This window comes from Pleurodeles waltl, chromosome 11, assembly GCF_031143425.1.
Source record: "Pleurodeles waltl isolate 20211129_DDA chromosome 11, aPleWal1.hap1.20221129, whole genome shotgun sequence".
NCBI classification, from domain to species: Eukaryota; Metazoa; Chordata; class Amphibia; order Caudata; family Salamandridae; genus Pleurodeles; species Pleurodeles waltl.
In genome coordinates this window covers 923217357-923234885 of record NC_090450.1, presented here as the reverse complement: position 1 = coordinate 923234885, position 17529 = coordinate 923217357, and the positions used below count along the sequence as shown (strand labels likewise).

Here is a 17529-nt window from a genome sequence, read left to right as displayed (position 1 = left end):
TTCTAGGGTGTAACCCAGACCACATCCCCATATGTGGACTACAAGAACATAAATACTACCAGCAAATAGATCTTCCCCTACTTTTGATGCTCTGTAAGCATAACTGTAGTAAGTACAATTTAAAGAGCCCCGCAATGTGGCCTTACAGAGAACATCTGACAACTGATTGATGCAATGCCATGAACAACATGGCACGTTTACGCAGCGCTATGTAACTTGGTGAGTGTTGGTGTGTATGCAACTGCAATCTGTCTGAAGACCAGAATGCAATAAAGGCAGTTAAAAACACAACTTTCTACTAGCGAGGTGTCAAGTGGCCCAGTGTCATGTCTAAAGTCGTTGGGCATCTCCATTGATGAGGTACACTTAATATCGAGGCAAAATACAAACATGCTGTAAAAAAAAAAAACACCTCTCCAGGAAGTAACTTCTACCCTTTCCCCCCATTCAGGGCTGTCACAAAGTGAGAGGGATTTGTCAGACTGCTTAAAAGTGAGTACTCTACAGTGAACACGCCTGGTAAATCGAAAAGTGCTGCCACAGTTCTACGCTAGGACCTCTTCAATGAACACCGTGACACACACAAAACCCAGCATCTGTATCTGACAATGCCTGGCACAGAGTCCTTCAGACAACGACTAGGAATTACTGAGATCAGTGCTCCTGTCACTGCAGGTTACAGCTTAAGGTACATAGAGCATAAGGGGATGGAGAGAGGAAAGAGGTTGCAGCGGGTTCTGTTACTTTTCCTGCTGTCTCAGGTATGGACATTTCACACAGGCATGACAGATATATTTAGAATGGTACTCAAATGGACACAGTAAACCACTAACAAAATACTTCAGTCTCCAAGGTGGGGCTGAAGTTCCTAATCTAGGAACCTATAATAAGGATTTTTCCTCATAAAAATGTGAATTCAGATGCCCATAGATGAACAGTTTAAAAAAAATCCACAAAATAAAAAAAATGAGGAATTGAATTCAACCTCACTGCAGGAGGAACTCGCGGTCCTGTTGATATTCAAACAGATTGCAGATGAGGCTTCTCCTACGAGTAGCTCGTGGGCTACTGGTAGCTCTCAAACTACCTTTGAGTAGATCTTCTGCGTGCAACCCGGCCTGCTAAATTAGAAACTTTTGCTTGGCTGAATGAATGTATTATACCAAAATTGAAAAATTTGAGTTGAAAATGTGTGTATTTTCCAAACCCACCATTTCCAAAATATATTTAAAGCTGATAATTGAATGATAAATCATGCAGCATTGGAGGATCTATTACTAATAACACCTTGATATTATTACCTTGGTGCCAAGGGCATTGCAGCTGTGGCTCTTCTTCACTACCATTGTAGAGCCATTCCAAATGGATGAAGCTTTTTTTTTTTTATAACATTACTGCTGGTAATCCTGCACTGACATGATCACAGCAGATAACCTTGCATAAGGTGGTCACTACTGTAATCTTCTCTGGACGGACAATCTATCAAAGCAGAGGGTACCCCAGAAAGTGGGAAAAGGTGTGGTCCCCATGGAGAACTTACAGAGGGCCTGGGGATGAGAGATGTAGTGCACAGAGAACATGACTAGAATATTCATTTATACAGTGTTATTATTGACCTTTGCACTCTGCCTGCATACCATAACAGTCTTAAACCTATGTTTAACTGTCATGACGATTTCTGCCTGCTGCGAAGCATTATTGTACGTTTGTGTTTTCTTTATGTAAAACTAATAAAAAGATTTTATTAAAAAAACGAATGTAATCTTGTCTGGTATGTACAACACTGATAATATTTGTAGCTCGAGGTGATTTTCAGTGAACATAAATAGCTCTTGTTCCTGACAAGGTTGGAGACCCCTTTTATAGACAGAAATTCTGACATGGGAGTCCAGGCACCTGGACATAGCAAGTGAAGGGGCAGGAGAAAGCAGCATCACCCTATTAGAACATCACATCCTGGGATAATGAAATTATTTGTTGCATGGGTAAGGCATTTTATTGAATTTTGCCAGTGGTTTCATACCTAGTATCTTACAGAAAAGAGGGCTTCACTATGAACTATTTTGTGTAATTCACATGGCTTACTTTATTTGCAGGAAATTTAAACAGATAATAAAGATAAATGGATGGTTAACATCGCGTTTCTTCTTTGAGTGCTTTCACAATAAACAGTGCTAGTCTCAGAGGACTAACAAGCACACCCAACAAGTTCAGCATCGCAAGCCAATCCCTGATGCACGCATCTGCAATTGAATCCTCCCCAGTGTGTGAACACAAACACTGAGCACAGAGAGCCCTCTCGGAATAAAGCTGTATTCACTGCCCCACGCTGCTCTTTTATCCCATTTTCAGACTTGTTAAATCTTACTCTATAGTATCAATATACTGCAAAAGCAAAGCACATTCTGGAATATATATATTTATAGCTTCCTGGCTCTCATACAACATACACTCTGTTGCATCTTAACAAATTTTAAATGTTAGCACATTATTTATTCTCCCACCGCCCCCAACAAGAAAAACAAATTTCTCAAAACACCGACAGACATATCTGCAGTCTCTGGCAAATAATAAATACTAAAAATGAATCTGAGGATCATGCCGAGATGCTCCAAATCTTTCTAATGAGTACTAAATTCAAGTGATAAATCATAGAATATTTAAAATACATAATGATTACCGTTTAAAATGGTCCACTATTACCATCTAGTGGTTTAGCTGACATTTATAAACTACTCCAGCTCATGGTTTATGATGTCACAAGAACACCTTGATGGCTATATATGCCGTATTGCTTAGTTACCCGTTATGTATTCTATATATAAAAACATAAAATTAAATGTAAAATAACATTTTCCAAAAGCAGCAGAAAATGTAAGCACTTTCGGCTCTTGTAGAATTCTGGAATAAAGGAACGAAACCACGTATAAGGGCGACTCCACCCTTTATGTTACATGGGCAGGAATCTCCAATTCCACAACTCCACAAATCACCCCTACAGAATATCATAGTGCGCACATCTGCAATTGAGTTTCAGGATTAAAGGCCCAACTTGATGCAGATTACCCGAACCACCATGCCATTTACACTGGCAAAAGCCCTTTCTAAATACCTCCTCCGGGTAATAGAAATGAAACGTGTACATCCAACGCTGTACCACCACAGCCACAAAGAGCTGAATGGAGACTTTTACTTCTTAAGGCCCTCACAAAGTGGCATCAAAAACAGGAACCAATGGACAAAAGTCAACCTAATAAGCCATCACCCCTCTGTCCACAGAGGTCAATACATTGCTTGCAACCATTTCTCTGTGCTGTTTCCTAAGCATAGAACAAGTAAAAATAACTTACAAGTCAAGCTATTGCACTAGTATCAAAAGCTTCGCTTTGTCCAAAAACTATGAAGAGTTGTCACTTCTATTACAGAAGATAAAGGGTTCAAAATAAACTACATAACAACCTCAGGGCTACCTAGGTAAGCCCAGTTATGTGAAGCAGAGTTGACCCCACATTGATCAGGCCCTGGGTAGCGACCGACAAGCACAACACGGATGAGAAACACACTCCATCCTTTGCCTCTTGTTGTTGCGCCAAGGCAGCTTCACGCATTTTCGTCCACTCTAAAGTAGTCTATGCTTCATCCTAAGACTCAGGAGCACAATGCAAAACACAGCATCACGTCTGGTACCACTGGAAGGACCCGCCTGCGAACCCATATGAGCAGGATGAAGTTTCTAAATACTAAAGCTCTGCTTCTTTACAAGATCATGCTTGTTGAGCAGTTACAAAGCAGTAACATAACCAGATCTAATTAAACACTATCTTATATGCTACAAGGCCTCGTGCAATTTTTAGTCACAATCCCAACAGGCTTTAAACAGACCAATTTAGATGTGGAACTAGGTCCACCTTTCATTGACGCTTCCTCGTTTTATAATCTAGCAGAGCAGGTTGGCCACTCGTCGCTTTAAGTATCCAGGTAGCTCACACAGTCGCTAGTATAAAGTGGTGTCTGTGTGGGCCAAGCCCAGCTCCTCTTAATTTAGACACAGACTAATCTATGATATTCTACCAATGTGGGCTTCTGTCACACACAGGTCAGCACCTAGAGACAATTCACTCTGTAAAGGGAGGTATATTAGTGCTTTGACTCCCAAGCTCAAGGTTGAAACTCATTTACAGAGCAATAATGCTTTTTGCAACATTAGATTTGATGCAATCAATAACTATCCATTTTGAACATGCACAGTAGTGTAATGCACCGTTTTTGTTGAAGTGCACTCCAGTAACATTGTGCCAGGAGGCTAAAAGGATTATACTTCTCTTGTGCATGTGTCGTTAGCGTGAGATTATTGCTTACCTGCAAACCCCAACTCCGATTGAAAAGTACTGTGCTCTTGCTTTAAACGTATTATTTCTTCCCGCTGCTCATTATTTTCTGCTGTTTTTTCCATTAGGTCCTCTGCACAGCAGGACACAAAAATAAATATCAAGACTATGATCAATACAACAAATTTCGAGCTTATTGTTTACAAATAGAAGAGAAAGGGGGTGAAACATTGAATTAAACATTTCATATTCGACACTTTGAGTTTATATGATGCTGTTATTATGACAAATAACCAATGATTGAATGTTGGTGTTTCAAGCGTGAAGCGTTATGGGCTCGGTGACAGCAACAATAACTTACATTCTTTCCAACTATGATGTACATAGGTTTTGCTGCCTGACTATTGCACCATATCCCCCTTAAGATATGTGCTACCAGGAAGTGAACAATGAGGCATTCAGAAATAAAGACATATAATAAGTAACACTGTAACTATTGTGAGAAAGCAGTTCTTAATGATATTATCTCGCATCTCAGGGACATAACTGATTCTGGTGTAAAACTATTGTGGACATTCACAGTCAGAATAACTGATCAAGCTAGTGAATTTCAATTTTGTTAAATAACTAAAATAGTTTAAAACTTTGATGAATTGCAACAAATTTGATTAAAAAAACCTCAATGCAGTCTCAAAGCCTGGAAAACGTAGGAAAAAATGTTTGAATTCCAAGAAAATAGGAATTCTAAGAATTAAATACAACACAATAGAAAAGTGATTTTATTTAAAAAGGGCTACACTAGTTTGTCTTATGTGTCTACCAGGATCACTACAGGTTGAGCAAGCAGGAGCGGACACCGAACTAGAGGACAGAAAGGTAGCGCCTAGTCACAGTGGAACATAGGCAAAGTCTTAAGAAGTAGAAAAGGTGTTGCTGGTAGAAGGTGGTTACTGGGTGAAAATAAATGTCTGAGTTTAGGGTGAAAAAGAAGAAAAAAAAAAAAAAGAGAACATGGAGGGTAGCAGACTACAGCAAGATAAGGGATCCCAACAAAAACTGATCTGCAGTCAGTTTTACAAGATGGAAGACTCATCTGGTAGAAGATGACAACTTAGGAATATCATTTATTTTTTTAAATGTACAGGTTTGTAAAGAAAGTTAAAAAAAAAAAAAAAAGATCTCCATCGGCTTGTTTCACAACATCATACATATCCTGCAGAAGTGAACCACGAATTCCAGAAGTGCGAAGCGGAAGTGCTTGGAACAGATCCGACGAATGACTGACCTTTAAGCCTGAGCATCTCGCTCTTCAGTCCCTTGAGCCGTGGTTTCAACTCCTCCACTTCTTTGGTAACATGGACTTCCCTGGTCCGCGCATCCCGCAAAGCGCATTCCAAGTTCCGAAACCTGGCAGTAAATTCTGTAATGTGATTTGTTGCTTCCATGATATCTTTGTCCTAAAGAAAGACAAATGTAGCATTGCAGCAGAATAAGAGTACATATATTTTTATGACTTGAACGTGGAAAATACATTTTTAAGATATGTTTTTTTTATTATGTGTCACAGTATTAAAACGGTGAAGCCAAAACACTGTGCTCTCTCTACAACAGTCTAAGCGTGTGAAGACCGCTTCCAAAGACTGCTGATCCAGTGTGGCTTAATGGAGTCGCGCGGCCTAATGAGAGGATAAGGATCAGCACCTAAATCAATCAAAATATTAAGAGTTCTGCATTTTACATGCAAAAGATCACAAAACAACCCATCATGATCCACATCAATGTGCCCTTACATGGTTATTGGTCTCCTACGTTTCCAGGGAAGTCAAGCACGCCAGCTGAGTAGACACATTTCTGGCTAAAAGTGTTGCATGGATTTGTTGGAGGAATGAGTGCCTTTTCCATTCATATAACATCATTTCCCAGCGTTCCTGTAAGACAGCGCCCCCTGGGGATCACATCTACTTCAGATAAGTAACAGAGACACAGGAAGCGGGTAGACGGTGCAGTGAGTGACATTACCTTCAAACTCAGCATAGTGCTCAGCTCCTCCTCCCGAGCCTGACACCTTCCCAGCTGTGCAGAGAGATCCAGCACTGAAGCACTGAGATTCTGATTCCTCTCCTACAAAATAGATGTAAACGAGAAACCAAACTGAAATGCAAAAGCATCTTAGTATTCTGGTAACGCTTCTGCACATTGTCAGTCATGAACACAGTGCCAAACTGGGTTTAAAGTTGGTGGGTACTGATTACTTCAAAAGTACTCCGCCGGAAGAAACATTTAAGGTATTCTTTTGATAAGTATACGTCATCTTTGCACGTTCAAGCCTGTATGTATTAAGACATTGGTGTCAATAGCGTTGGCTGTCCCAGTGCCATGTTTTCTAGTAGGGTTACATTTTTACAAGCAGGTGGCCTCTCATTGTAAAATCAGGTCACAGTAGTGCAACCCTCAGTATGTACTGTAAGAAGACATTAAATATTACCATCAACTGTCTAGTACATGTCTGTGTATTGTGAATGTTTCCTAAGGGCTGCAAGAAGATCATGAACTGCTGTGCAGCAGGAATGCCACTGTCCTTAGGCGATACTGGACTGCGCTCTACCACTTACAGAAACTGTTAAACAAAAATTAGAATATACAAAGAAAGTGATGGATGGAATGCTTGAAATAACCCCAGCCACTGGAAATGACTCTGAGCCGCATCCCAGTCCAACGTTATGTTGCACACCATGTCACTAGTTTGGACCCTGCTGTATGCAAATTCAGTCTTGACCCTGCTCCAATGGAAACAGTCCAGCCCGAACTGACAGCCCAGGTCCCCCCCTCAAAGCTGGTTGCACTTCTTTTATAAGTTCAAGAGTGCTGATAAATTCTATGAAACATGGTCTGGAAAACGAGCACAGGAAATTATATACTTGAATTGTACACCATAGAATGGACTGATTTTCCTATTTCTGACAGCCTTACTACTATTTGGATAAAAAATATTTTCACGAAAGCCTGCTCCAATCCTGCAGCTGCAAGCACCAGTGCAATAATTTGCTTTTGGCCAATGTTTCAAGATCAACTTGACTCGAGGGGCGAGAAAGTGTGGTCAATTATTTGCACTAGAGTGAAAACCCACCAACACAGAGGGAACTCAATGTTTTCAGCAGCCATTCTCTCACACATGGTAAAGTAAATCAAAAAGACACTAGATGGGGAGGTTACAAGCATGCAGCCAACATATACTTTGCACTAATTCTGATCTCTGTGCACTTAATTATGGTTTGGCATTAAACTACACGAAAGCTGGATTTTAGCTGGGTTTACTAAAGCTGCACTTTTGCGATTCCGATGCAAACATGCATAAGAAGAAACTGAAAACATATTTAAAGCAAACGCAAAGAGATGGCTACAGACATGCAGAATTAAAAAATCAAAATAGGCACTTGGTAGGACTCGACCAGCAGTATTGCAAACATAAGCTTAAACTCACCTCCAGTTCTTGACATTGACTCGAAGCCTCCAGGGCTTTCTGTGACAGCTCCTGCAGCTGGAATTGAGTACTTTCTAGAGATGCACGCCGATCATGTTGTTGAGATTCAAGGATTTTTATCCGCTTTGTTAGGGTCCTGATTATTTCATTTCTCTGGTGAAGTTCAGCTAATGAATACATATTGGTGTCATGTATCAACCATATAACCGAGTTCATGCGCAACATCCAAGACCATACAGTCAATTCCACTTAGAGAAAATAAAGTTTAGTTCAGGGTGAAAAAATAAAACTTTTCATCTATGGAAAAACTGTAATTGACTCGCAGATTGCCTATTCAAATGTCTGATCCATAGTAGTGCCTTGTGATAGAAAGAAACTATTGAAGACATTTTAAAGGTCTTAGGAATACCCACTCTCCAATTAGCACAGAACTAACGAAAATGTCAATGGAGCAAATTCACAAATTATTACATCTAGTAACTATCCTTTGGTGAAACAGATTTTCTCACTAGCTCTTCAACGAGCATAGGTAAAAACAATAGGTCTGAGTTTAATAGCAAACACGATAACAGCATCTACGCCTGCCTGTGTTTGCATTCTTTAGCACATTAAAGGCAGGCACTGCGACACACCCAGAGACAAGGACCAACAAAATGACTGCTTAGTAAAGTCAATCAGGTTTAAAAGTCTCATCAGGATTAAAATGTTATGCCAGTCTAATTTCACACTAACCATGAGCCTACTGAATAGCTTAACACACTTCAAACTAAGGTTATGCCATCAAAATAAATCTCTCCGACTCTTTATGTTTCTTTTCAGGTGCAGCCGAATACTAGTAATTTAGAGAAGGCCCTAACTACATATGTCAAACGCTGTCGGTTGACAGGAGCAGTGGCACTGTTGAAGTGGAAAGGGATCAGGCAAAGCGAGAGATTTGGGAGAAAGCAGAACCCGAGGGCATCTCACAAGCCTTCATTTCTGAACTTATATCAGGCAAGAAATCAACCATATGAATCGTTACAATTATGAACTAATAAACGAACCAGTGATGCCCTTGGGTGCATATTTTATTAGAATGCATAGATAACATTGGTAGATGTCTTTTTACATTAGGCTTTATGCATATTAAGACTAATCTACTTTACATCTGTGTCGGGAATTTACCGGAGGTTACACACATTCATGAGAAGATGTGGCGCTCCTCATGCTGCCAGGCAGCAGTGCTGCTCTCAGAGGATGCTTAAGTGTCTTTAGTGTCTAGACAGCACTGGGTTTTCCGCACTGTCACCTGGAGGTGTGCAGGGTCCAAATGGAGCATCAGGCATGAGGGGCAGCAGGATTGGGGAGTTCAGAGCCAGGCAAAGGATATAAAAATGTTGCTTCTTTTTCATGTGCCAAATGAACCTCTCAGAGGGGTGTGCCACAAGCTACGTGGAGCATCAGGCATGAAAGGTGGCAGCGTAACTGCAGAATTCAGAGCTGGGCAAAGGATGTCAAACATTTTTTAAAAAAAATATTTTGTATTAGTTTTACCCTTCGATAGTACCATTACACACGGACAATGTACATTGGCAAGTACACAAGCATTGCAGCTCTAAAGGATGTCAAACGTGTGCTTATTATCCACATGCCAAACGAATGCCATGAGTATAAAAAGACAGAGGTGTGGACAAGCCTTATACACCGCCCTTTCCAGAGAATGCTATCTGAGGTCCCCAATCCAAGATGAAGTAGAATCATTTCCTGTGAAGTCATTTCCTGTTTCAATCACATATTAGGAGATACGGCACACACTTCACCTCCTTGCTACTATTTCTGCCCCTGATGTTTGCTTCTAGAGTTGCAACTTCTTCTGGATTCTGCTTCTGGGTGTTATTGCTTGGCTCCTTTCTCTTCCCTGTTGTCAGGGGGAGTTTGGTGCCTTCCTAATAACTTCAAAATTAATCTTCATCTTCAACTAAGAGATACACCATTGGCAAGGAGTGTTTTTTCCTGATTTGTGTTTTATTCTACCTAACTGGGAATCTAGGAGACACTTAACACCTTCCACATGTACGGTTCTGTGTGGAATGGCACCATAGCTACTGGGAGGAGCTGCACTTTCCCCAGGCAGTCAAGAAGGGAACACAGCACACCTCCTCAGCACCCAGTGCTTGACAGTGCACTGTCTATTCCTTACAACAGCAGGCATCTTGCAGGACACCTTTTCTGATATCTAATTACCTTGCACTTAATGAGATTAAATATTTACAACTAGGGATTTCAGACACCATGCTATGTTGAAGGAGCACTGTATTGTACAACAATAATAAATACGGAGTTTTGTTCTCTTGGCAAACTGTCTTCTCTTACCAGCTAACAAGTCTATTCAGTGGAAGAACTACACTAATAGTCTCTAGCACACAGCAAGGCGGGTGAACAAAAGAGGCTGACGGATGAGGAGGTCCAAGCCTCTGGCACCAGCAGCCCCTCCCCCACCCAGTGATGGCGAGCAAGTTGGGAGGTATATGATAGTTGGACTATAATACTTTAATGAAGGCTCCTTTGAAATCCAAACAAGCAAAGTTAAAGTCAGATAACAGGTGAGGCTTAGCTATAGTTCTGCATTTGTTTCTGTTAAAAAAGGTGAATCAGGAAAGGAGCCTTCAGTGTAGCCCTACGTTCATTTCTAAGCCACAGAAACAAAAGCAGGGATATTACAATGAAGGCTGCCTTGCTTTCAGGTCTTGGTTTCGCATGGAAACAAAACCAGGACCAAAATGAAGGGTGCCTTCCAACTAATGCAACCGGGCCACACCAGTGACCGCCATGTACCATGTAAATGACAGCGTGAGGTGATGATATTTCCATCATTTGTGAACATATTTACAAAACAGACACAGGAAGGACCAGGAAAGGGTTCAAGCGCATTTGAGTACCCAAGTCCAAATATACCTTCTTACATACACACAAAGTATTTTTACATAACTGTTCATATTTGGAACTATTTTGGCAGTATGTGCAGACCATCTCGCTTCTGAGCTGTACAAAAGCTGCAGGTTGCCACATGGGGCACTGCTTGTAGGGTCTTTGCTCCAAGCACTTACTTTCTAATCTTGAACACCGCTGTTCCAGGGCCAGCACTCGCTGACGATCGTCCTCCCATGCCAGGAACTGCCGCTGATGCACAGCTACCATTTCATTGAGCTCCTTGTCTCGATCTTTCAGCTCGGAAATTAATAGCTGCAGCTCGTTCCTTTGTTTCTGAATAGTAGAATTCTCAAGGTCTGCACCAAGATTCTGAAAGGGAAGGCTCAAAATAAGGAAAAGCAGTCATCCATGTCCCAAGAAGTAACCCTGTCAGCAGAGATGAAAATAGAGACTGTACAAGCTGTACATAATCGAGATATATTAATATATATTATAATTACTATATGATATATTATTAAATTTGTGCAGCATATTTCATAATATATATTATATATTAATATACATAATACAGGAAATAGCGGTTGTACAAGCTGTAAATACTTTGAATAATACAGGATTGTGGCAACATTAGGACATTCAGGCTTCTCTCTTTCTGTGGAAAATAAGACTTAAATGTAATGTAAACGGCAAATGTAAAGAAAATACCTTTTTGAAGTGCCGGATTAGAAGCCAGCATGGCAGACATTCACATTTGACATTAGAGCCACAAGCCAGGGTGTGTGGGAATCCTTTCTGCCAAGTCACTGGCATTTCAAAGAGTTTCATTCTATTGTACAGCTTCTCAATGAAAACAACAGAGTGAGGATGTTCCAAAGTGTCCTGGGTCTTAGCTCTAACATTTTATTTTCAGCAAGCTTGCAAATTGCTCGTATAGGGGTGTGAGGAAACAGGGTATATTATATGCTGTAGTTGTGCAACCTCACCATGTAATATACTTACCAACCCTTTAGGACCCGTGGGTTTTGTCTGTCAGACCCTCAGCTCAATCCTGGGTAGCTGTGGTACAGAGCAGCAAAGCGTACACAGGCTACACATAGAAACAAGTATTAAACATTTAAACAGCACCAAAACAATTGAAAAAAGAAATTGACACAAAACTAAAGAAATCCAACAGCAATTTATAAACATTTTACAAGCAATAATACATTTGAGCAATTTCACTCAACTGAGAACAAGCCTTGGCAAAGTCAATGAATTGGACCCAGAATCTTTTTTAAAAAACACTTAGATAAGTGTCAATGCTGTCAGTTAGAAGTACTTGGGGTGACCACATCCAGCAGGGAGCTAGTCTGGGGGACCAGCAAGGTCCTCAAGAACAGTTACCTTCACAGGGGAAGAAGTCTGTCAACTGTTCCAGACACTTTATCCGTGTTGCAATGGATTCCTATGGAGTGATCCTGATGCAAAGGATGAAAGGTGCTGAAGATGCTCTAAGGAGGATGTGGATGCAACGTGGTCGGCGGGGATCTTCCTGCAGGCATTGTTCTGTCCATATAGATGGTGAGGGATTTCTAGTTGCAGGGTCAAAGTCCCACAAAGTCCTCTCCAGTCTGTCTGAAGTCCAATTGCAACTGGACTACCATTCTCCCACTGTCGCAGTCACAGGCCTGACTGAGTCGGTAGCTCACCTTCTAAGGGTCCCAGCAACTACGAAAGCACCCATAGGCTCAGCGAACTTGGGTGCAACACTGTGTGTCGGGTCTTGGTACTCTGTGCTGCACAGTGGAAGTGGTGGTAGCGGCTTGAAAACTTTGGGCTACCAACTTGCCACAACAGGCTTCTTCAGCTGTTGTGTCCCTTTGCTGCGAACAAGAGACCATTCAGCTGGCCCTTTGAGTTCTCTTGGCTTGACTGAGCTCTGGAGAAGGTTTCTCCTTGAACAGAACATTGCGGGCGCAGTCCCTCTCTAGCTAACCACCAGGGGTACAGGTGCAGGCCTCGTCAATGCTGCCTCTCTTTGCTGGTCTCTCGGTGCAGCAGGCCAGTACTACTTCTGTCTTTCTTCCAAGTTGGTCGAGATTTGAGATCTAGGTGCCCGGTGCTACTCTTATGCTCCGAAAATGCCCTCAAGGAAGAATGCAGTTGGTAGCCAATGGGCTACCAGGTTCCCTCCCACGTAGTGACCACTTCCTGTGGAGTGTGGCATCTAGCTACCCCAGGATGCATCACTCTACCCACTCCGAAGATGACGAGACCTCTCTCTTGTGTACAGACCTCCCGAATCCACCCCTGGGGTGTGGCTAACTCAGGGCTATATACCCCTTAGGAAGCCAGTTTGGCAACTTGTTTCCCCTCTCTTGTTCCTAGAGCCAGCCTGTCTGCATAAACAATAAAGCAATTCCTCACCTAAGTGTTATGCATTTGCCCTTCAAAGGCAGCTTCACCTCAGAAGAAGGCCTTTTGGATTAACACCAGTGTGGCTTCCTGCAGGAGGGACATAACACCTCTCTCCCATGCAGGTCCCTATTGTGTCCTTTCTTGGGAACCATTAGCATGTTCCCCCAAGAGGGCAGAAAGCTGTCTGCAGGACAAGCTCTGTGTACATCAGTAAACAGGCACTGGAAACATTAGGCAACTAAAGTAGCAACTTTTAAGATTGCACTTTGCCCACCAGTGACATTAGATTTGATTTAACCATTAAATCGGATTTAATGCACTGATTCTTTTGATACCAGAAAGTACCATCCTTTTTAGTCCTATTCAGAAGTTAGCATAGCAGGACTGGGACACCAGCCTGTAACTCTATTCCTCTCATTGGAGCTACTAGTCTTTCCGCAGTGAAAACACCAATTTAGGGTTTGGGATTTGCCATTCCTTTAAATGGCAGAGTCGAGTTAGCAGTTTTAAATTGACATTCCAGTTTGGAGTGGCAGACTGGGAGGCAGGTTTGACCTTGTCCCACCCAGGGCGGTACAACAAGTGCTGAAGTCCCGGGGGGATTGCACTCTAACTTACAGGCCCTGGGTACCCCTGGAAGCATATACTTAGCACTTACAAGTAAGTCAGGCTATGCCAATTGGGGGCAAGCCAATTAAACTTCTCCATTTTTATGAGTTAGAGCACATACAGTGAGTCCTCTTAAGCAGGGTTCAGGGCATTTCAGATCCATTACACCAGTACCTACTAGTCACAACAGGGGCAAAGGTCTGGGTAATCCTGTAAAAAGCCTGTTTCCTTACAATGAGATCAAAGACTGCTGTGAGAGGTTAGACTGAAGGTCGCATTGGTTCTGCCCGAGGCAGTGCATCCAGCGAGCGAGTGGCACACAAGGCGCCTGTCATCCAAGGCTGGGCAGTAGGTTGCGTTGTTTGCTTCTTTGGTGACCCTGGTGGTGTCTAATGGCTACGTCTGACACAAAAGCCGGGACTCTACTTTTGACAATTACTAAATAGTCACTTTGATGGCCCTGGACGCAGCTGGTGCATCGTTCTCAGATTTTAGACCAAGTTACTGAATCTGCTCCCAGTTTCAAACTGTGGTGGTTTATCCTGGAAGACCCTGAAGGTGAGATGCCCTGAATGCCACAATAAACGACGTATAGCCTTGAAAACAGATACAACGATCTCATACTTGGAATTTTCAGACTTTCACATTTTCTCTGCCGTTTTACAACTGAGTTTTTCAGCTCAAGGACCAAGAGCACCAGGTAACGAGGACGCACTGGCTGCCGCCGTTTTCTCACAATACATTTCACTTTGCTGGATCCAACTGTAAATTGGTTGATAAATACAGAATTATAGCATTTTCCTATTCACTTCACCTTGGGTGGAGACGAGCGAGTGAATGATGGGTTCATAGGTAGTTCAGGATTCACTCTTCAGACAGACACAAGCAGTGACCGTGGCTATCCCGCTGGAGTGATGTTCGAGGTGGAGCACATGTGATTCAGAAGCCACTCTGCACTACAGAGGCACCACACTGCTACATCTGCACAAAGTATGAAAACACCTGTCAACTCCCCATTTCAAATGATACTTTTAATGCACTTTACGTGAAACATTTTACAGGCACATTGTTATTTAAATAAGAAACAGCTATTCAGGTCCTTAGATAAATGTAGACAACTCTTTAGTCAGGCCCCAAATAATTTCCATTATCTGGCTTATTGCAAGAAGACCATTTGTTGAGGTCTACAAACACGCTATCCAGAAAGGTATTTCCCTAATATACACTGAACTCATAACCAGAAACAATAGCAAAAATACATTTTGTGAAGTAGATAAAGACGTCATCGCTTTACACAAGTAAACATATCTCTGCAGCCTCCCCAGGTTCTCGGGAATGCAAGTCAGATAATCGTGAAACAAACTTTAATGCATGGAACGATAGAAGGAAAAAATAAAGGAAGCAAGCATTGGCAAAGCCAATATGTCTCGCCTGTGAGAGTTATTGGTCGTGGCAATGTTTTGAAGACAGAGCAGGTGCTCTTCAGTGTGGCTAAAACAAATTTTTAAAAAGCGCTAGGACGCACCCAGGGCTAATGCACTTTTTAGGTCAAGCGTAAACGTATGACCTCTTGTATATTTTTAAGTACACTTCTTTTGTGGGCTTCCAGCTATTTCATTTGTTAGTTTCAGTGTAATTAAAAAATCCTTGCTTGCTAGCGGTCAGTCATGCCTTGTTGTCCCTCCTTCTTCTGTGTGGGAGCAGGGACTAACTACTGTATAATCACGCTTTGTCCCATTTATCTGCTCTGTAGCAGACTTTTTATTTTACTTTGTTTCCTGCTCTTATTCAGGGAAGCTTCCCCTTTCATTTGCAGAGCATTCTTGCTCTGTCTGAGCTTAGCTGTTAACAAGGCTATAAATCAGGCTGTTATCTCTGGCACATTTGGTCTTTGTGGGCTCTCTGCACCCTCTCTCAACAGCCTGTCTCCTGCACTTCCTTGGCTTGGATTTTCTTTACCAAGTGTGCCTGCCTGTGGTCCCTGTGCTGAGACCAAGGGCAGAGGATCACTTGTAATTGATTATAGCCTAGGCACCCAGCTCTACAAGGGCTCTGCAATCCTTGGAGACTGTGCCAACTTCTGCTCCATACCGGGATCCCACTCGCACCTCCATCAGTGCACCTCAGTTCACACACTCCAAGCCCTCAGCTGTTCCAGTGCCAGGAACCCCAGGCATGCTGCCTGCCACAGCAACTCAGTTCTTCCAGTCAGTACACTCTGCTGCTCCAGTACGGGGACTTCAGGCGCAGCTCCATCAGTGCACCTCTGTTCTCACACTCCAATCCCTCATCCGTGCCAGTGCCAGGAACCCCACGCATTCGCTCTGCCAGAGCCCCTCAGTTCTTCCAGTCAGTACACTCTGCTGCTCCAGTACGGGGACCTCGGGCATAGCTCCATCAGAGAACCTCTGTTCTCACGCTTCATTCCCTAAGCCGTGCCAGTAACCCCATGAACGATGTCTGCCAGAGTACCTCAGTTCTTGCAGTCAGTACACTCTGCTGCTCCAGTACCGGGACCTCGGGCGCAGATCTATCAGTGCACCTCCGTTCACACTCCAAAACCTCTGCCGCGCCAGTGCCAGGAACCCCACGCACGCTGTCTGCCAGAGCACCTCAGTTCTTCCAGTCAGTAGACTCTGCTGCTCCAATACTGGGACTACGGGCACAGCTCCATCAGTGCACCTCAGTTCACACACTCCAAGCCCTCAGCTGTTCCAGTGCCAGGAACCCCAGGCATGCTGCCTGCCACAGCAACTCAGTTCTTCTAGTCAGTACACTCTGCTGCTTCAGTACGGGGACCTCAGACGCAGCTCCATCAGTGCACCTCTGTTCTCACACTCCAATCCCTCATCCGTGCCAGTGCCAGGAACCCCTCGCACGCTGTCTGCCAGAGCACCTCAATTCTTGCAGTCAGTACACTCTGCTGGGAACGCAGGCGTAGGTCCACCAGTACACCTCAGTTCTACCCCAGCGAGGTCACTTCCTTTCCTATAATGGGGCCTCGCTCACATACAGTTCGATAACAGCAGCTCAATTCTAATATTCATTCCCACTGCCAAGTCAATACTGGACCCAAAAGTGCAAAACAGAGCTCAGCTAGGGCACTTCAAGTCTAACATCCAACGCCACTGTTGATGGGAACCAAAACAGCTCTGCCAGAATCCATCAATTCTAACATTCAGTGCACATTTCTTCTCAGTACTAAAGCTCTCACACACACACACGCCCTTCAGGACGCCTCGCTTCTGTGTATCAGAGGCAATGCCACTCCCAACCTGGGCTCCACTCGTAGTTTCACCAGGGCACCTCAAGCTAACACTCGGCAACACTGGCACACCAATACTAGGTTTGACACATAGCTCTATTAACATACCTCACTTCTGACCTTGTGTGTCTGTTACTATTCCAGTACTGCAGCTCACATACAACTCTGTCAACCCTAACCTGCAACACCCCATTATTCGGATACCAGGAATTACACAGCGTTCCATTTCTCATTCCTCACCCAGTGCCTTTCTGTTATTCCAGCTCTGGTCTGGGACACAGCTCTGTCTATACCCCCAATCCTGATCTGAAGTGCCCCAATATTGCTGTATTCATATACAACTCTGCTAATGCACCTCCTGCTGTTCTGCAGTGCCCCCTGCTGTTCCACACTCTGCCTTCTGTTCGAGGACGTGGAGGAGCGGATTAAATCTGTTCTTAGCTGCCATCTTCATTTGGGAGGGTCTGTTTCACCTATCTCACTTCGTTCTTTCCTTTACTCTGTTTACTCTCAATGTTTTCTTTTTCCCCACGTTTCTC

General features: G+C 43.1%; 1 protein-coding gene across 3 annotated transcripts in view; it reads right to left on the bottom strand.

Annotated features, from left to right (window-relative positions):
* Positions 1–17529, bottom strand: part of CCDC62 (coiled-coil domain containing 62) — a 117222-nt gene that overhangs the window by 55107 nt on the left and 44586 nt on the right. For all 3 annotated transcript variants that reach the window (XM_069214959.1, XM_069214960.1, XM_069214958.1), the window contains exons 2-7: positions 14540–14706; positions 10896–11088; positions 7810–7976; positions 6348–6449; positions 5614–5785; positions 4360–4461 (exon numbers count right to left, since the gene is read on the bottom strand). In XM_069214959.1, coding sequence (XP_069071060.1) covers positions 4360–4461; positions 5614–5785; positions 6348–6449; positions 7810–7976; positions 10896–11088; positions 14540–14575 — 772 coding nt within the window. In that variant the 5' untranslated portion in view covers positions 14576–14706. The remainder of the gene's footprint in view (positions 1–4359; positions 4462–5613; positions 5786–6347; positions 6450–7809; positions 7977–10895; positions 11089–14539; positions 14707–17529) is intronic.